The sequence below is a fragment of the Camellia sinensis genome, chromosome 14, assembly GCF_055761805.1.
Source record: "Camellia sinensis isolate YWXY chromosome 14, ASM5576180v1, whole genome shotgun sequence".
Classification (NCBI taxonomy): Eukaryota; Viridiplantae; Streptophyta; class Magnoliopsida; order Ericales; family Theaceae; genus Camellia; species Camellia sinensis.
The window spans coordinates 44,000,110-44,021,892 of NC_138974.1; the positions used below are offsets into that span (position 1 = coordinate 44,000,110).

Genomic DNA, 21,783 nt, shown 5'->3' on the forward strand with positions numbered 1-21,783 from the left:
TAAAAATACATAAAAAGGGAGAAAATAATTAGCTTGTTTGGCTTTGGTTTTTAGAAAATTATATTTTTATATTTTTTTGTTTTCAATGAATTTTTTTAATATTATGAGTAATTTTTTAAAATTTTTAAACACATCTAATATAAATATACTTAAAAGGTATAATATTTGTAAAAAAAAATCACTAAATATTAAAAGTAAAAAATATAAATACTAAAATTTAGTACATTTTTTAATATTTTTGTGTATTTATTAATTTTTAAAAATATTTTTCACAAATATTTTACTATTTAGATACATCTAAATAAGGTGCATTTAAAAAAGTAAAAAAATTATTTAAAATTTAAAAAATATTTACTAAAAATAAAAAAACACAAAAAAAAAACTCAATTTTCAAAAATTGAATTTAAAAAATTGAAATTAAACACACCAAATTATTTTTTGTAATTATTTTTTGACTAAAATTTGATGTTATCAAAATTGGCCTTAGTTATATTGTTAATAGAGAATTTTCCAAAGACATGATAATTATTTTAATAAAAACATAATATTTTCTTTTATAAAAAATTACAAATAATTGAAAGGATATATAAAGCACAAAATGTACATTTTGCAGAACTACGAACTTAATTATTTTAAATTGAAAAGCTTTACAGACACATTATTTTGATGATTTATTTTATATAATTTTTTAAATAATAATATTTTCTAATAATTATGTATTGAATTTTTTTTTTTAAACGAATAATTATGTATCGATTATATTTAAAAAGTCCATGTTGAATCCGAAAAATCCGGTTGCAGTATACCACATATACCCCTCGTTCAATGTTCTCAACACGTGACGGTGGTGGTAATTGCACCGCGGGTGCAGTGATTCGGTGCTTAGGATTCCACTGTTTCAACTTCATCCTACTTTGTGACGATGAGCTTAAGATTTGAGGTAGAATTTTTAGGATGCTGTTGGTGTTGGGAATTCGATTTTTTCTAATTAGAATTGGTTAGAACCGGTGAGATACAAAATAATAAATACGAAAGATAAAATAAATTAAAGAAATATTGCATATAAGATGATATAATTATTTTAAAATAGGATTATGTTTATGGTCATAGCGATTTTTATTATAATTAAAAATAATAATTATAACTCTCTCAAAATGAGACACTTCTATCTATTTATAAGTATAGAAATTATGTCAATGCAAAAGCCATAGAAAATTATCTCCTACACCCCTTTATGCTTGGGGAGAAGCGTCCAAATTTCCCATTGGATTCAAGATTTAGGGTGTGTTTGATTGGACGGACTGGATAAGGAGAGATTAAAATTTATCGGACTTGAATCCTAGGACTGTGAATCTCGTGGATTATTTGGTTGGATTGGATGTATATCCCGTGTTTGTTTTTTCATAGGATTAGATGTCTAAAAATGATTATTTTAGTGAATCCAATATTTGGTTAGACAGACTGGATATGATAAATGAGCAAAAGACTATTTTACCTTTTTTCAATTGTTTACTAAGTAATAGCAATATTAAACATATTTTTAATATTTTAATTATTTTTAACTAGATTAAATAATATTTTATTTTATTTTTTACACAATTAAATAAATTTATTTTTTTTAAATAAAATAAATAAAATATCAATAAAAATATATGTTATTTTTTTAATTAAAATTTTAAATTAATTTATTTTTTAAAATAATAATAATTAAGCAATGAAATTAAATAAAACATTTATTAAAATTTAAATAATGAAAAATATAAACAAAATTTTAAAATAAAACATTAATAAAATATCTATAAAAAATTAAATAAATAAAACATCAATAAAAAGTTAAATAAAATTATTTTATTTTTAAATTGAGACATTTAAATTTCATTGAATTTTATTAAATATAACACATAATTAAATAGTAGAGGGTCAAAATGATCATTTCATCACCTAATTTCAACAGTGGATAGTCCCCCGGAAAATTGTCCCCCCCTCCTTAGGATACAATAGTCCCTTATATGGGGAATACAGAGTCCGGCCGGACTCCATGTTCGGCAGACTAAAAAAAAAAAACAAATGTTAGATTGAATGCTTCCCTCGGATTACAATTCGTACAGTAAATAATCCCTCCTATCCCTCCAATCAAACACACCTGTATAATACTTATCAAGGTCTACAAGACCTAACATTTGGATCATGAATTTAGGTAAAGATTTAGAAGAAAAATACGAAAATACGAATGAAATATAAGTTTTCTTTTTTCATTATACTTTAATTTTGATTTTTTAATCTCTCATAACTTAAGGAATTAATAGTGTGAATATCATAAGTAAAATTTCTTTAAAAAATATGGATAAATTATGATAATCTCTATTAAAATTTAGAGAAAATATAATAAGTATTACAAATTCAACATAAAGTATGTTAAGTTCTTTTAAAATTTTAATTGACATAAAATTTGTCCCATATTTATTAATAATTTATTAGCCATATAGATAGAAAAATGATACTATTATCTCTTTTACATTAAAATATATATTTTACTTTATTTATATTTATATCTCACATTATATGCATTAATTTTAGTTCCTTTAGCATTATTAAAAGAGAAAGACGGACATAATTATGTTAAAATTATCAAATTTGTTATATTTTCTCTAAATTTTAAGGGTTAATATAATTAATCCAAAAAATTATTAATTATTAAGCAATAAAATCATTAATATGCACAAGGGAACAAAGTTTCTCCAAAAGTCAATATAATAAATAGTAGAGATTTACTTATAAATGGGTCAAGTATAGATATGGTCAATCCCAATTGTGAGAGCAATAGGGTTTAAGTGCATTAACTATCCAAAGAATTGCCAATTGTCTGATTCTGATGTTAATTTTATGTCCATAGTGTGTATATTATTCATCTTCAACTTTTCTCAACAATTTTGAGAACAATTGGACTAACAAAAATGCTCCGTAACCTAAAAAACTGAGGCTCGAATGACTCGAATAGTACGGAAAATATTATCTTACCGGTAAGAGAATAAAAAAAAGTCCTAAAACGATGTCGTTTTGGGATTTCGAGTCATTCGAGCCTTTGATTTTTCGAGCTCCGTAGTGGTGTTGTTGGACTAAAAGAAGTTACAGTAATAAACTCAACTTATTGCAAAACTAATGCATAATTAGTGCTTAAAAATATCGGTGGTGCTACATGCACCAATTATTGTACCAACATATGTTATGACATTATTACTTACTCCACCCATTATATAAATTATAAATACCGAAAAAATTTAAAATTTTACCATATCTTCTGTTAGTATATTAATTGATATATCAATTGGTATATATAGCATTATTTTAAAAATATTGCTTAACAAAATTCATAATAATTGTATATATTTTATTATATGAATTTTTATACAAAATGTATAATTATTTCAAATTTCTTAGCCAGTGCCCTCCTTAACAAAATCATTTATCGACAATGCTACGTAACTCAAATTTTGTGGCTCAAAAGTGGCTCAAATGGCCAAAACGACGTCGTTTTGAGTACAAAATAACATAAAAATAATCAAAACGACGTCGTTTTGGCCATTTGAGCCACAAAATTTGAGCTACGAGACATTTTCCATCATTTATTTTTTTCTTTTATTTTTCAAACTGCAATTATCTATAATAATGCTTTTGAGGCCTTCAAAAGGGTACAAGATCGTTCGTCCTGTTGCATTCTTGATTGTACAATCATGTTTTAAAATTTATGTGTCTAGATTTTTAATCATATCATGCAACTAAAAATACATTAGAACAATATAATCGAAATATCTATATAATAAGGCACAAAGCTTTTTGAAAAATGTATCAAAATGTATGTGAGATACATTTTGATCCAATGGTTGAGATCAATTCTAAATATATATCAATGGTTGAGATCAATGGTTGGAGAGAAGCATTTCCCGCCCAACACATTTCTGTCTCCCCCATACCCTCTGTCTCCCCCATACCCTCTGTCTTCTTCCCATTCCTACTCTCTGATGAGATGTGAAGCTTGGCTTGGCTGCTGCAGAGTTGATCTTCCCATTCCTACACTTTTTTATATAATGTGAATGAAGCAGATGTATGTCGATCATCAGTCATCAAATACTGCTGCAGAGTTGATCTTCCCATACCATTTTTTTCCCATACCCTCTGTCATCAATACTGCTGCAGATAGTGAGGTGTGCATTGTATATATTGTTATAGCATTTGATGATAAATTGTATATATTGTATATATTCTATGTCATAATTTGATGATAGCATTTCATAATAGAAGTTTCATTTGCCTTCGGGGGGGGAAAAAAAAAAGAAGGAAATAATAGAAGTTTGTGTTGTGATACAAATGGAAATAATAGAAGTTTGTGTTCAGAAAATGGGTTTGTATGATATAGATGATCACGGGTGGGTTTGTATGATTTGAATGATATAGATGTGTGCCTTCATCAGCCTTTGAATGATATAGATGTGTGCCTTCATCAGCTTTTGAATGATATAGATGATCCACTGGATGATGTAGTCTTTTTCTATGAAAATTCTGCAGAATGGGTCAGGCCCACACTGCTTTTTTGAAAATTCTGCAGAATGTGTTTCCATGTAACTCTTTTCTGGGCCTTTTATTGTCTGAAAATATTTTAAAAAATAACATTAGTAGGGCGTTTTTATGCTCCTCTGACGTGCAATAATGTCTGGGATATCGATATTGATATATGCTGGATGATATTGATATATGCTCCAGCTCTGTTCTGAGGGAGCTTAAAGGGAAAAATTTCTAGCGTATATGCTAGATTTCAAGGGAGCTTGAAATCTAAAATTTCTTAACTGCTGGAGTATTTTAATTTTAATATTTGTCTATATTGATATAACTGCTGGAGTATTCTATTCTATTAATGATCATAAATGTATTCCTGTGCATTTTCATGGTAGCTTCTCTTCCATGAATTTCTCTAGAAATATCAATGTTAAATTTATGAGGAATCTGCTGGAGTATTTTAATGGGTTCTTAACTGCTGCAATATTTTAATGGGTTCTTAAATTTAATGGGTTCTTAAATTTATGAGGAATCTGCTGAATGGGTTCTTAAATTTATGAGGAATCTGCTGAATTTCTCTTCCATGAATTTCTTTAATGAGTTCTTAACTGCTGGAGTATTTTAATTCATTTTAATTCATTTCTCTTCCAGAAGCAATTCTTCAATTTTTGCAATTCTCCAATCTACTATAATCTCAAGTCTGGAGTAAATTTGATCATTAAAGTATTTAAATACTTTTAGGATACAATTTAAAATTTATAGGATACAATTTTCTATCATAAAATATATTTATGATCATTAATAGAATAGAATTTTCTGAATTTTGTATGATAGAAAATTTTCTGAATTTTGTATGATAGAAAATTTTCTGAATTTTCAATGAGACCGATTGGTCACATCTGCCCAATATGATAAAAAATAGTAACATCCATTCTTCTCTCCCGAATATCTATGGTGATGGCATCTCCATTTTCAATGAGACCGATTGGTCCACCTTCCTGAAAATATTTCACAATTCACTATTCTTAAGAACTCAAAAATCTAAACACAGAAGCACAAACAATAAAAATCTAAACACAGAAGCACAAACAATAAAAATCTTACGATCTAAAAAAGATGCGAAACTAGGTACTTAAAAGCTAACATACCTGTGGCCAACAACATAACCATGTGAACCTCCTGAAAACCTCCCATCAGTCAACAATGCACAATCCTGTAAAATTCACAAGTGATATGTGAAATTGTATGATAGAAAATTTTCTGAATTTTGTATGATAGAAAATTGTATCCTATAAATTGTATCCCATAACCATGTGAACCTCCTGAAAACCTCCTTCAGGCACAGTCCTATCATAAAATTTATACTTGAGATTTTAAAATTTTCTACAAACAGAGGTGAGATTTTGATCATTATAGGATACAAAATAGGATACAATAATATATTTAAATACTTTTATATTTTGATCATTAAAAGATAGGACTCCACCATTTCGTTTCATTTACTCCAGACTTGAGATTATAGTAGATTGGTTAATCTGATGCTTTAGTTTATGATTAAGAAAATATTGATTAAGAATATTTTCTTAGTTGATTAAGAACTTCAAACAGAGGTGTTAGAGGTTGAAAAACATATTTTGAAAAACATGATGATGTTTACCGCTGTGACTTTCTATTTTGAAAATGGTCCCCTCGCAGAATGGTGTTAGAGGTTGAAAAATGTGACATATTTGGCACAATGACATCTGGAAAAATGTGAGTTGAAAAACATATTTGGCACATAGTTGATGATTAAGAATAGCATTTTAAGAAAATATGATTAAGAAAATATTTATACCAGCATATATTTTCTTAGTTGATGATTAAGAAAATATTCACATATATTTTCTTATCATCAATGTAAAATATTCACATTAACAGCATATACCATCAATGTAAAATATTTATACTTAATGACTACCAGCATATATCATCCAGAGTGAAGTTCCCCTTGCACCCAATGACTACTCAGTAAAATATTTATACTTAATGACTACTCAGTAAAATATATTTATCATAGAAATATATTAAATTCTTATAAAATATTTTTAATGAGTAAAAATGTATGTTATTTTAAGTATGAATGTTCATTTATTTTATTTACTTAGTTTCACATGGTTGCGAAAGTTCATTTATGTTAGAATTTCCCATCTTTACCTTCACCTACTCCACTACACACTCCACTTCACCTACCTCCACTTCACCACACACTCCACTTCACCTAACCCACTATCACCTCCACTACACCTACTACCACATTTTCTTCTATATATAGATTGTATAGGAATTGTAATTAATCAAGCTTGTAACAATCAATCAATCAATAATACTTGAATTTTAACATGGTATCAGAGCAAGGTTGAGAAGCTAATAATTCTGCTTCACCGGCGGGCGGCAGCCTCGCCTTGGCCGCCCGCCGGACCTCTACATATACCTTCACTCCGCTGCCATATTTCTTGCTGCCGTGAACCACCTTTCCCTAGTATGTTCTTGCTGCTGAAATTGTCTGTTGCAGCTTGAAGTTCCCTGAATTGGAACCTCCTCAAGTTAAGATCAGCGTCCGTGCTAAGATCAACGGCCGCTGACAATGCCACGAATGCGGCCGCATCTTCTGTGCAGTTCACGTACTGCACACTAACTTCTACCGTGGGTTTACTGCACTTGCTTCCCTCCCATCACGAACCCTCTATACATGCAGTACGGCCACAGCCCGTAACCGAAGTCCCCACTTCCCTTGGGGCTCCCTGCCGGCGCCGTCCTGGACGAGCTCGAAGCTGTAGCTAAGGCCGTCGTTGGCACCGCACTCCCGCCAGGCTTTGACTCCGACTTCTGTCTCCAGCCGAGAGGCAGATCTCAGCCGATCTCATCTTCTGCCAATTTCTGGAAAACTGACCAGTGTTTAGGATCCTGATTTTCTATGTTGAAGCTCAAACCAGCTCCGTCTTTCTGTAGCGGACTCAACCCGGATGAAACCTCAGACAATATTGCCTTAGAGAATGTATCCGAAAGGAAATCACGAGGGAATCGGTCATTAATATCAATGAGGATGTCTCCCTGCTCTGGTTTGGAAACCCCGACAGATGGTTCCCTAGAGCTCTCCATCCAAGCTGAGTATTATTAGTAGTGAAATTGCTGTCAGCCCTGTCACTCCACTGAGGCTCTGGACACCATTACTTCGCCTCTCTCACCCCACTCCTTTATTTATTCATCACCACATGCCTCCACTTCCTTTTATTTATTATTATTATTATTATTATTATTATTATTTTATTTTACTTTTCTTCTTTTATTTTTTTATTTTTTCTTTACATGCCACCCCACTCGTTGTCAGACCATGCCCCCAACTTCACAAAGACATCATTCAGACCATGCCTCCACTTCATTTTATTTTTTATTATTATTATTATTATTTTATTAAAAAAAAAAACAAAAAAAACAAAAAAAAAAAAACAAAAAACCAAGGAAGAAGACGAACTGCTACCACACTCATTTTATTCATGTTGGGGCTCATCCTGATCATCATTTTAAAAAAAAAAAAAAAAAAAAAAAAAAAAAAAAAAAAAAAAAAAAAAACAAACCAACACAAAACATCCACACCCACAGTGGGATTTTTCTTCTCTACTCTGCCGCCGGCCTCTTCTTTTTGCCTCCAGTCTGCTCCTCCACTGCAGCATCTGGCGGTCCTCCAAATCGGAGCATCACGGTGGCCTTCCGCTTCAGTTCCTTATTTTCCGCCTTCAGCACACTTATCTCTGCTCGCGCATCCTTATACATGCGTTGGAGCAGAGCCAGTTGGGAGTTTAACTGCTGCACCTCATTTGTCCTACTCTGCAGCCGGTTCGACAGATTTGTGTCCGCCGTCATGCTTTCCACACATACCTTCAAAGTATACTGATTGGCCTCCACATCCGACAGCACTGCCATTCTTTGCTCCACAGACCGCATCGGAAAGTTCAACGGAGTATACCCAGCGGTGTTTGGTTGAGGTTCCAGTGCCACCGCACCAGTTCTCTCTCTCGTTGACTCGTTGAGGTCGGGAAAGAGGGTGAGCAGTCCACGGGAAGACGAGGACGAGGCCATTTTTCTGGGCAACAGAGTGTTACAGCGTATTACAGAGTTTCTCTCTCAGCACAACAGTGTTACAGCCTCTCTCTCTTAGCACAACGAAGAGTTTTACAGAGGATTTCGCAGTTTTTTTGCTTCTGCCTCGGCCTCAGGCTCTGTCATGGTTAAATAGCCGAGGCAGCCACGCGCATCGCGCGCCTCTTGCCGCCCGACACACTGGCACGCCTTTTTATGGCACATCTTTTGATAAAATGGACACGCCTTTTGATGGCACACTTTTTGACAACTTTGGGCACACCTTTTGAGGGTGCAACTTTTTTATGGGTCCGACAAGACTCTGTAAACTGTCCCGACATTGATTCTGGTTAGCTCCTTTATGGGTCCGACAAGACTCTGTAAACTGTCCCGACATAGATTCCGGTTAGTTTCTACAAGGGTCCGACAAGACTCTGTAAACTGTCCCGACATAGATTCTGGTTAGTTTCTACAAGGGTCCAACAAGACTCTGTAAACTGTCCCGACATTGATTCCGGTTAGCTCCTTTAAGGGTCCGACAAGACTCTGTAAACTGTCCCGACATTGATTCCGGTTAGCTCCTTTATGGGTCCGACAAGACTCTGTAAACTGTCCCGACATTGATTCCGGTTAGTTTCTACAAGGATCCAGCAAGACTCCGTAAACTGTCACCACCACTGTCACAACATTGTCTGCTCCAACGGTCCGACATGACCCCATAAACTGTCTTCTACATCGGTCTGACACCGCCATCCAGTGTCCTCTACACCGTTATGACACCACCATACAGTGTCCTCTACAACGTTAAGACACCCCATACAGTGTCTTCACCAACGGTCTGACACGACCATACAGTGTCTCCTATCCTTTTTTATTTTTATGTATTTTCTTGTTTTGTTACTCTCTCCAAACTCAAGTTGGTTAGTTTCTCTCCTCCTTGAGTTTGCGGGGGGCTGTTAGAATTTCCCATCTTTACCTTCACCTACTCCACTACACACTCCACTTCACCTACCTCCACTTCACCACACACTCCACTTCACCTAACCCACTATCACCTCCACTACACCTACTACCACATTTTCTTCTATATATAGATTGTATAGGAATTGTAATTAATCAAGCTTGTAACAATCAATCAATCAATAATACTTGAATTTTAACAATTTATATATATAAGTATGAATGTTCATTTATTTAAGTATGAATGTTCATTTATTTTATTCACTTAGTTTCACATGGCTCCATGTATCTCCTTGCACCCAACAATATCACTTATTTTTTAATTGAAATCAGGAACTTCAACTTGAAACAGGACTTTGCTCGGCTGCTCGGTTAGTTAATCAGGAACTTGGAGCCATAAAAAATAAAAAGCTCGGCTGCTCGGTTAGTTTATTGCTTTGGTAACGTTTGGGTACAGCTTCTGTTATTGTTTTGCTTTGATATTGAGCCAACTGTGTTTTCAAAGAATTCTACTCAATGTGTTTACTGAGAAGAATTTTAATTGTCCACTGTTTTCAAAGAATTCTGTTTTCAAAGAATTCTACTCAATTAGAAGAATTTTGCACAATGTGTTTTCAAAGCAGAATTTCTTATCACCAAAATCACCAAATTCTGCTCAATGTGTTTATTGTCAACTGTTTATCACCAAAATCATAAATTTTGGTTCCGCCAAAAATTCTGCTCAATGGATTTTTTAAATTAGCTTGGTGTTATACACTTGAAAATTGGTTTCAAAAAAGGTTATTGACACATATTTGAAGACATGTTATTGAACTACTTGATGTTATTGAAGACATTTTTCTAATTATTGAACTACTTCATATTTGAAGACATTTTTAAAATTTTATGATTTATTAACTTTATTATTTGAAGACATAACTTTATTATTTGAAGACATAATTTTATGATTTACTAACTTTCATATTTGAAGACATAATAATTATGATTTATTATTTCTTTTTTTGGAAAATATATTAACTTTATTATTTTTTAAAATTTATTTTAAGTTTTATATTTTGAATTCAATCATACAATTTGCTATTTTATTTTCTAAAACAAAATACTTATATATACACATACACTATATGGGATTCTTTTTAACTTGATATCCTAAATAAGTACAAAAGTTGCCTACCCCTTTAAATCACCACTGCAATGTTGGACACTAAAGATCCCACAACAATAAAATTGAATGAAACTTTTGTGACAACCATGCCACTCATATATCTATATTTATTACACAAAAAAATTAAAAAAATTGTATATAAAATTAGGTAGGAAATTAATGAAAATGTGCAGCACGAGAGAGCATACTTCAGTTCAGTGGTTTGACCTTTTGCTTGGTTTAGTTCAGCCTCTTGAATGTGTTCAACACTCCAAAAAGAAAAAAAAAAAAAAAAAAAAAAAAAAAGTTGTGGAGAATCCAAGCCCCCTTTTGGCTTTAGAGATGATTTTTTTATGACTCAAAATTATTGGTTTGAGATATCATATTCAAAAGAAACTTGATGATATATTTTACTGAGTGCTTTGATTTTTCTATGTTTGTTATTTAAAATGAAATTCAGTGCTCTCAAAAAAAATAGATGATCTTCACAAATCATGTGAATCTGTGAATCTAAGTGTCTTGGATTTTTTAATATTAGGTAAATTATATAAAAAGATTATGTATATACAAATTGTGCATAAATTCAATTTTAAAAAATTTGGTTTGTTTGTTTACTTAATCATCAACAAAGAAATTATTAGGTGTTTACAATTTTTTTTAGGGTTTACTTAATCATCGACTAAGAAATTATTCTGTCAGGGTTTACAATTTTTTTTTTACTTGCTCTTATATTTTGATTTGCAGTATTGGTGAACATTAAAAATCTTATATGTTTATTTCTTAATTTGCATTAACATTAGGGAGAGTTGTTATTTATTTGAGTTTTGTAGATCATGTAATACAAGCAAAAATGTTACAAGTTATTTAAGAAAAAAAAAATAATATATTTTTAATCTTAAAATTATTTACATCGTGCCTTCTGTCGATTTTGATTAAACATAGTGCCTTCTGTCATAACTATTAAACATTGAGGAAATGTGTCTCTCATCACCAAATTTCTGTCAATTTTTAATCAGAATTATTGTCAATTTTTTTAATAAAAAAAAACATTAAACAGAAATTGGTTTGCTATTAAAAAAAAATAATAAGGTTATACACATTGTGTTTACTGTCAACTGTGTATAATAGTTGGTTTGTCAATTATTTAAAAAACATCATGTCAACCAAATTTCTATCAATTTTGATTAAACATTAACCAGAATTATTGTGAACCAAATTTCTCTCAGAACTATTAAACATTGAGGAAATGTCTCTCATCACCAAATTTCTCTCAGAACTATTAAACATTTTTAATTAGAATTATTGCCAATTTTTTTAATCAAAAAAAACATTAAGCAGAAATTATTTTTTCATCAAAGAATTACTGTCAATTATTTGAACTATTAAGCACAAATTTGGTCCTTACACATAAGGTTGGTCTCAAAATTATTTGGCTATTATACACAAGAAAAACGTAATAGATCCAAAATTTTCACTAAATCAAGGATGAACAAAATTTTTTACCAAATCTCCAATAATAATACTTTTAATCTTTTCTGATAAAATTTTAAAATAGAGTATGGATAGGAGATGGTTTTCTTTCATAAAAAATAGTATAGATAGGAGATGGTTTTTAGGATAAGTTTGGAATTTTTTTGAAAAGATTTGAAGAAGACCATGTTGTATAGTATTTGGAGAAGACCATCTTTTCAAGATTTGAAGAAGACCATCTTTTCAAAGACTTGGCATTTTAACATTTATGTGTAATATGGCAAGAGAGTTTATGTTTTCTTTTTTCTTTTTTTGGCACCTTTTTAAAGGAGTATAGTATTCTATGTTGTATTTCAAAAAAATCTGTTGAATGTATATATGTGTATATTACTTTAGTTGTCTTTATGAAAAAAAATGTATTAAACTTACAAGTATTTAACTTAACACAAGTATTTAACATTATTTGTTTTGCTTTGAATCAAATTCACCAAGTATTTAACTTAACCCACAAAAATGTATTCAACATTTTATTATAAAAAAATAAAAATAAAAATTGTACCATTCAAATATAATATATTTGTTGTGTGATTCTAAAAAGAAAGTGATTGTTTTTTTTTCATTTAATTTTTTTTTTTTTTGAAAGACTTGGCATTTTAACATTTATGTGTAATATGGCAAGAGATTTATGTTCCTTTTTTTTCACATTTTTAAGGGAGTATAATATTATATGTTGCATTTCAAAAATTCAGGTCAATGCATATGTGTGTATTACTTTAGTTGCTTGATGAAATAATTATTCATTATTGCTTATAAAATGGCTTTCTTATGTGGTGAATTTTTTTTTTGGCATAAATTTATGTTTGGACTTTCCAAATCATAAATGGTGAACTTCAAAATATTTATGATTATAATGGGTTTTAATTTTGGTTTTAATTTCATCTCTATAAAATTGAAGTCAGTTAAGAAAGAGAAAAGTTCAAATTCGGACAATTATTGTGCTCGAGTTTTAATTTATCATTTTAATTTTAATGTGATTGTTAAAAAACATCTATTCTAAATGCTGGGTTGACTCAGAAAATGTGAGTTTGATTATGGGTTTCGCAAAGAATGTAGAGAGACAGAGTGGGAGAGGGAAGGGACTGTTTGTTTGGAGCTATTTAAAAAGAAAGTAAGGGTGATTTATTTAGTTGATCTTCTTGCAACAAAAAAATTAAACTAACACTCAGAAAAATTTATTTAACTTTCAAATGTAATATTTATTTGCTGTGTGATTCTAATGTACAGATGATAAATATTTTTCATTTAATTATTTTGTGAATATCAACAGTTCCTAATTAAAAGAAAAATATGAAAGACTTGGCATTTTAACATTTATGCGTAATATGGGAAGAGAGTTTATTTATTTTTATTTTTAAAGGGAATATAATATTCTATGTTGTATTTTAAAAATTCTGGTCAATCCTTATATGTGTGCGTATTACTTTAGTTGTCTTCATGAAAAAAAATGTATTAAACTTACAAGTATTTAACTTAACGCAAGTATTTAACATAATCCGTTTTGTTTTTAATCAAATTCACCGAGTATTTAACTTAATCCAATAAAATGTATTTAACATTTTGTTATAAAAAATTAAAAAAAAAATTGTACCATTCTAAACAGAGAAGGCACGTGCCTCTGATATCTGTTGACCTTTTTCTTTTTCTTAGAAGTTTATATTTTTATTTATTTCTTTTCCTCTTGATTGTAACCCGTTAAGTATTTTCTATTCCTGGTAGTTATTTATTTAAATAAAATTTTGAATTTTATTATTCGAATTTTAAATAACATTTCATTTTAAATGTTATTTGAATTTTATTTAAATAACATTTCATTTCCAATTTTTTGCTAATTGCTAATTTTATTATTGCTATTTTTTTGTTTCTTTGTGTCTAAAATTATATAACCAAACATTTTTAGGCTGAAGTACAACAATTATGAACAATATCACTATTTTTGGTCAAGTAAGTTTTTTTTCTTCTTTTTTCTCTTCATATAAATTTAAGTACCTCTCTTATAAATTTAAGTACAACAGTTATGGACAATATCACTATTCTAATTATTTTTTTTCCTCATACTTTATAGGTGGATGGGGACTTACACCGAACCGTAATATCACCTCCCCTTACTAATTTTCTTATTTATGTGTATAAAGTTTTATTTATCATTCTAAAATTTTTGTATGTATAGGTTCGATTTCTTCAAGAAAGAAATGTTAATGTTGTTATTCGCGATGAGCGTGACCTTAATACTATTCGCATTCATGAGGTAAGCCTAAAAGTCGCTTCAACATTGGACATGTATTTTCTTATCATTTTAAAAATAATTTATAAATATATTCTACTTATTTTTTACAGGCAAAGGCAAAGGAAAAAGATAAGGCAATATCAAAGGAAACAAAAAAAGCTATTCCTTATGGCAAAGGAAAGGAAAATGCTATTCCCATGGTATGGTTTCTCAACAATTTTTAAAAGTTTCTTTTTCGAATATTATATAAATTTTTTTAGGAATTGCATAGTGTCATATACTATTTTTTATGTACATTTTTCAAAAGTTTCTTTTTCAAAAATTTATTCAATTCTTTTTATTGAATATGAAATATTTTTCTGAAGCATGTTAAAGTAAGCATTTGTACAACATGCTAATGCATTTGTATAAACATTAATTTGAATTTTTAATATGTTTGTCTATTTGTATGATAAAAATATGTTGCATTGAGACAATATGTTGCATCTACAACATAGCATAATAAAAATAAAATACAAGAAAACGAAAAAGGAAAATAAGAAGAAAGAACAATTATGTGATGAAAAGGAAACTACATAATATAATTTTTTTTTAATTTTTATTTTTCTTATAAGAAGTTCTTAAGGAAAGAAGAAAAAGACAAAAATGCATTTTAATACAACAGAAACAACAAGAAGAGAGAAAAGGAAAGTACAAGACATTACATGCTAATATTCACATTTTACGTACCCAATGATTTAATATTTACCTTTTCAACGTACATTTTGTAAAGAGATGGGGAGTGTCTTAAAATCAATAAGTGCGTGCATAGTGAGTTTGCAGTTTTGTGTTTTCAAATTATTTTTCCCTTCCTTTTTAAATTTCATAAATACATGCATTGGTTCTTATATGACTAACAACTTAACCGAGTGAAGAGGAAAAGTTAGTTAAAAGGAAGAAAAATTACATGATGAAAGGGAAGCAAGTTAGTTAATCTTCACATTTTATGCACATTCTTATATAATATTCTCATTTTAGGCACACAATGAGAATGTGTTATCAAAAGCTACATTGGCCCAACGTGCACGGCGAGAACGTGAAAAAAATCAAAAGCCATGTTCTGCATACCAATTGGGACAACGCTTGCGACGAGAACGAGAAAGAGAAAGATCGAAGGAATGTATTAACCCAAGACAACCTTCTTTAACACCAAATTGGTAAAAAGAAAAAGAATCTTTTACCCAAGACAATTTTGAATTTTTTACTCTTACTATTACCACTTTATTATATAGATTTTAATTTGTTCACAATCTATTTCTGTAGGCCTCCTCCTACAACTCCATGTAGAAATGTTGGTGTGGTCATCCGTGATGAGCACGACCTTAATGTTATCCGTGTTCGTGCGGTAAGTACAAAATCAAGTCAAACATTGTATGTATTTTATTTATATAAGATTATATAAGATTTTTTTTAATCTTTTCAATATTTTATTTATATTTGTTAGGCAAAAGATAAAGAAAAGGTCAACCCAATGTCTAAAGGAAAAGAAAAGATGGCTCCTTCCGGCAAGAGAATGACAAATGCATGTCAAGTGGTATATATTCTTTTTTAAAAATATGATGCAAAACTAATCAAAATTTTGATAGTTAAAATATATGAGTGTGTAAAATGAATTTATTGTTTTATGTTGTTTTTGTAGAATGATTGTAATATTTTTTCCTGTAACTTGCTATTATTTGTATGTATTTTTCAAATTTATTTATTCTTATTTTGCATGGATACATGTGCATTTATAATGTACCATCCATAAGTTGCTACTTATATAAAGAGAATAGGAAAAAAGAAACGAAGAAATAAAGAAAAAATATATAAGGAAAGGAGAAACTAAATAAGATAGGTTTTTAATTCTTATTTAATATATAAAATAGAAAACAAAGAAAGGGAAAGGGAAAGTGAAGAAATAAGAAGATAGAAAGGGAAGAAATAAGAAAAAAAGAAATAAAGATAACACTATTAAAGGTATAAAACAAATAAAATATAAAACAAAATTAAGAGAAAGGGAAGAAATAAGAAGATAGTTTCATTTTAAACACAAAATATTCACATTGTTTGCTTCAATGATAAAATATTTTCTTTTTAGGCACAAAATGATAATATAATATCAAAAGCTGCATTGGCCCAACGGGCACGGCGAGAGCGTGAAAAAATTGAATTTCAATGCTTGCAACGAGAGCAAGAGGGATTAGAAGAATGTGTTCAAATAAGACAACGTTCTTTAACACCAATTCGTCACGATCGCACTCACTTGGAGTGGGAAACAATAACTGAAGATTCTCAGTCGGCACAAAAACGAACAATGGTTACCTATCATCAGACATGTTCGTTTTCTATGCCAAGCACATCTTCAAATTCACAAAGGAATCGGTAAATTACTGTGTCTACTCCTATAAATCGATTTCTTCAAGCACATCTTCAGATCCTCACATCTTCAATACATACTTTTACTCATATCGTTTTGTTTTACAGAATTTTATTTATACACAAATATTTATAGGTCTACTCCTATAAATCGATTTCTTCAACAAGATCTATGTACTGATGATGAATTAGAAGATCTACCTACGAGTATATCAATTGGCGCCCGGGCACACAAAGATTCTTGCCGCCATTATCTTGGCAAGATGGATGTATTATGTCCTTATTGTTCAGCCTTACATTGGATGGATGAAAAATTGACAAAATCATCTATAAAGCGTCCCTTATTCGGAACTTGCTGTTTGGAAGGGAAGATTAGGCTACCTTTACTTATTACACCCCCTCCACCACTTCAGGCATTGTATGATGGGAATAATGATCAATCAAAATCCTTTCGAAGTTATACTCGAGTGTACAATGCAGCCAATGCTTTTACGAGTCTTGGTGCTACATTGGATCCTAGAGTACTCAGTGGAAGGGGCCCCACATCATTCACAATTCATGGGGAATTGCGACATCGAACAGGATCACTACAACCACAACCAGGGCAGGATGCGAGTTATGCTCAGCTGTATATCTATGACCCTTATTCAGCTTTAGAAATTCGTAATCGTAGAAATCCTAACTTGAGAAGGGATGTTCTCAAAACTATTCAGGATAGTTTGTTGCAAGTCAATGCATTTGTAGATAAATATCGCCAGGCTCATGCCATTTTACATCAATTAGACTCGGCAGGACACAATCTACCTGCTCATCTTCATTACAGTTCAACAACTGATCGACGTCGGTATAACCTACCAACTACAGATGAGATTGCAATTGTAATACCAGGTGATGGAACAGAGGTAAATGGAATGAGAGATATTATTTTACATTTCCGAGGAAATAATGAGTTGATGCAAATTAATGAATGTCACCCAGCATACTTGCCATTACATTATGTTCTATTATTTCCATATGGTGAGCTTGGATGGGAACCTGAGTTGAAATTGTGGAATGTTCAGTATGATCGACCTTCAATTGATCGACTTACTCAAATGAATTTTTATAGTTATCGTTTGTTTGAACGACCCACAGAGTATTCAACAATTTTGAGAGGTGGGAAACTATTTCAAGAGTTTTTGGTAGATGCTTGGGCTGCAACTGAGCAAAATCGATTGACATACTACAAGCTTAATCAAGGGAAACTTCGGGCTGAGCTTTACCAAGAGTTGTCAGATATGGATCCAGATTATGTGCGACCTGGACAAATTGGTCAAAGGTTTGTTTTGCCATCTTCATTTACTGGTAGTCCTAGACATATGTTTGAAATCTTTCAAGATTCAATGGCTATCACACGATACAACCAACACCCAGATATTTTTCTTACCATGACTGCAAATCCCAATTGGCCAGAAATTACTTCAGCATTATTACCATATCAAAAACCTATTGATCGTCCTGATTTAATTGCCCGTGTTTTTGAGTTGAAGAGAAAATGTTTGATGAAGGAGATAGAAACAAATAAAGTGTTTGGAAATAAAGTTGCACATGTTTTTACAATTGAATTTCAAAAACGAGGCCTCCCTCATATGCATGCACTTTTATTTCTCAAGGGCCCAGACAAAATTCGGACATGTGCTCAAGTAGACAAATTGGTGTGTGCAGAATTTCCAGACCCAAAAGATGACCCAATGCTTTTTGAAACTATCAAATGTTGTATGGTACATGGACCATGTGGTGCTCGAAATCCGCAAGCACCATGTATGGAAAATGGTAGATGCACTAAGAGATACCATCGAGCTTTCACAGAAACAACAACTATGGATCAAGATGGATACCCTATCTATCGTCGTCGCAATAATGGTCAAGTACATACTGTAAGAGGGCAAGAAGTTGATAACAGGGATGTCGTACCATACAATGCATATCTTTCAAAACTTTTCAACTGTCATATAAATGTAGAAGTTTGTGCCGGAATGAGATGTGTCAAGTATATACATAAGTACATTTATAAGGGTTATGATCGTACAACGATGGTGTTAGGAATGATAAATGAGATTCAACAATATCTCGATGCAAGGTATATTGGACCTCCAGAAGCTGCTTGGCGAATATTTGGTCATCCTTTGCATGCAGAGATGCCAACAGTTGTACGATTGGCACTTCATTTACCTGGAATGCATCGTGTTGTTTTTAACCCAGAAGAGTCATTACAAACGATTCAATCTAGAGCTGGTCAACAAATGTCAACTCTTACTGGCTTCTTTGCATATTGTGCTGCCAGTGAAGATGAATGTCCATTCACTTATCAAGAATTTCCACAACATTTTGTCTGGCTCAAGTCAGAAAAGAGATGGAAATCAGGAGAAAGGGGATATGCAATTGGTAGAATGTACTTTGCTAGCCCTAATTGTGGTGAAAGATTTTATCTACGTTTGTTACTAACCGTTGTCAAAGGACCAAAGTCGTTTCAGTCTTTACGCACAGTCGATAATGTTGTGCATGATACATTTAAATTAGCATGTATTGCAAGGGGGCTTTTAGAAGATGATGAAGAATGGATACAATGCTTGAAAGAGGCTGTAGTCATAAAAACTGGGTATCAATTGAGAAGATTGTTTAGTATTATTCTCACCCAGTGCTCTCCACTAAATCCATATGCATTATGGAATCAATTTTCAACGCATATATGTGATGATCTTGCACATAAGATTTGTACATTGTTTGTCATTTCTAAACCAACTGAGGCTCAAATTGAAGATTATGGTCTCCATCTTTTGAATCAAATGCTTCATGAATCAGGCAAAAGTTTAATTGACTTCCCACCCATGCCACAACCTACTGCAAATTGGAGTGCAGTAGTTGGTAATCGATTAATAGTTGAACATCAACAACTGCAGAGTGAGGCAGAACATGCAGATCCACAAATTACTATTGATTGTCTCAATAATGGACAGCGGAATGCTTATAATATAATCACTTCTTCAGTTTTTCAAAATAAAGGAACTGTTTTCTTTCTGAATGGGGGTGCAGGAACAGGGAAAACATTTCTATACAATACGATTGCATTAAAATGTCGTAGCCTTGGGCATATCGTTGTTACTGTGGCTTCGTCTGGAATTGCATCACTGTTACTGGTAGGAGGTCGCACTGCACATTCAACATTTTCCATTCCGTTAGATGTCTTGGAAAATTCACTTTGTGGGTTTAGCAAACAATCATTACAAGCTGAGTTATTTAGAGAAACAAAACTCATAATTTGGGATGAAGTTCCTATGCAACATAGACATTGTGTTGAGGCAGTTGATCGTACATTGAGGGACATTTGTGATAGTGAAAAGCCATTTGGGGGTATTACTGTTGTTCTTGGAGGAGACTTTCGACAAATCTTACCAGTTATACCCAAAGGAGTTCGTGAGCAAATTGTGAATGCATCATTAAGACACTCTGTTCTATGGAAGCATATATATATCTTGACTTTGGATTTGAATATGCGCTTGAATCATGAAGGCCATGAAAATGCTAATTTTGCAAATTTCTTGATGGAGGTAACACTACTTTAACCTGTATTATATAGATTTTAAATTAATAAATTGTGTTTACACTTACTCTTTTATTGATTTCACTTTTTTTTAGATTGGGACCAATCCTCAAGAAATCGTTAACCTTCCATCAACAATACACAAATGTCAAGATTTGAATGAATTACTCTCTACAGTTTATCCACAATTGAATATGATAGAGACGTCAACCCCAACATTTTTAACTGAACGCACAATTCTATCTGCGCGTAACGATGATGTCAGTGACATTAATACTACTGCGTTGAATATCTTTCCAGGGAGATTATATACTTATCTTGCAGCAGATAAAATGTCTGAAGATAATGAAATTGATCCTACCATTACAAATAGATATCCTAATGAATATTTAAATTCATTGGATCCTCCTGGGTTGCCAACTTTTAAGTTAGAGTTGAAAGTGGGTTGTCCTATAATATTGTTGAGAAACATTGCACCGAAAGATGGACTATGTAATGGTACAAGATTGATGGTTACTAGGTGCGGCACTCGCATAATTGAAGCTCAAATTTTAACTGGAGAAAAGTTTGGCAATTTGGCATTCATACCAAGGATATCTTTGACACCATCTTCTTCAGAAATGCCTTTCCAAATGACAAGACGTCAATTTCCAGTCCGATTGGCATATGCCTTGACCATTAATAAATCTCAAGGACAATCTGTGAAATTTGTTGGGGTTGATTTGCGTATACCAGTGTTTAGCCATGGGCAATTATATGTGGCATTGTCTAGATGTACATCATTTGATCGTATAAGTATTCTCCCTCCTAAAGATAATTTGGATTCTACTACAAATATTGTTTATCCTGAAGTGTTGCTGTAGTACTCTATGCAGATTAAATGACGTTTTATTAGAAGGTAACCACGTAGATTTATTTCTGTTGATTATATAACTTTTTAAAAAATTTCAATTTAATAATAATTTAAAATTTGGACTTTTGTAGGATTGGACCGAAAAATCTATGGAGCTTAAAAGGAGAAATACGACTACCTTGCTTCGATGGGGATGTAATAAGGTAATTTCAATCTGAAAATATTTTGACATGTATATTTCCAACACATGTACTAATCTATATTTTTTTTGTTTCCACAAATTACCAGATTGTTGTGCATATTCTTCATTGGGGATACATAAAAGTTGATACAAAGACTTTTTGGAAAGTAATGAGGAGGAAGTTTGGGCAAACGCATATTTGAAGACATGTTATTGACACATCTTTTGTAAAGCATACATATTTTTG

The 21,783-nt window shown here is 31.5% G+C and overlaps 2 protein-coding genes across 3 annotated transcripts; both read left to right on the top strand.

The window, feature by feature from the left end:
* The first annotated feature begins 3,631 nt into the window (after positions 1–3,631).
* LOC145807984 (uncharacterized) lies at positions 3,632–18,454 on the top strand. 2 transcript variants are annotated; one of them, XM_082907156.1, is made up of 9 exons: positions 3,632–4,202; positions 9,961–10,050; positions 14,364–14,387; positions 14,469–14,546; positions 14,636–14,725; positions 15,543–15,721; positions 15,828–15,909; positions 16,009–16,098; positions 17,059–18,454. In XM_082907156.1, exons 1-9 carry the CDS (start codon positions 4,092–4,094, stop codon positions 17,101–17,103), a joined length of 789 nt encoding a protein of 262 aa, XP_082763282.1. In that variant the 5' UTR covers positions 3,632–4,091; the 3' UTR covers positions 17,104–18,454. The 2 variants fall into 2 exon arrangements, with proteins under 2 accessions (XP_082763282.1, XP_082763283.1); XM_082907157.1 differs by lacking the exons at positions 14,364–14,387; positions 17,059–18,454 and having other exon boundaries at positions 16,009–16,266.
* A 1,868-nt stretch (positions 18,455–20,322) lies between these two features.
* Positions 20,323–21,391, top strand: LOC145807647 (uncharacterized). The gene is made up of 2 exons (XM_082906225.1): positions 20,323–20,509; positions 20,598–21,391. The coding sequence occupies exons 1-2, from the start codon at positions 20,453–20,455 to the stop codon at positions 21,363–21,365; spliced, it is 825 nt and encodes a 274-aa protein (XP_082762351.1). The 5' UTR covers positions 20,323–20,452; the 3' UTR covers positions 21,366–21,391.
* Positions 21,392–21,783: the final 392 nt, after the last annotated feature.

Excerpts from the sequence above, each read along its gene's own strand:
- LOC145807984 (XM_082907156.1), top strand. The coding sequence starts at position 4,092 with ATGAAGCAGATGTATGTCGATCATCAGTCATCAAATACTGCTGCAGAG. Across the intron at positions 14,388-14,468 it reads ATGGGGACTTACACCGAACC|GTTCGATTTCTTCAAGAAAG; the intron begins GTAATATCACCT and ends TTGTATGTATAG. Across the intron at positions 16,099-17,058 it reads TGACAAATGCATGTCAAGTG|GTCTACTCCTATAAATCGAT; the intron begins GTATATATTCTT and ends AAATATTTATAG.
- LOC145807647 (XM_082906225.1), top strand. The coding sequence starts at position 20,453 with ATGCGCTTGAATCATGAAGGCCATGAAAATGCTAATTTTGCAAATTTC. Across the intron at positions 20,510-20,597 it reads TTGCAAATTTCTTGATGGAG|ATTGGGACCAATCCTCAAGA; the intron begins GTAACACTACTT and ends ACTTTTTTTTAG.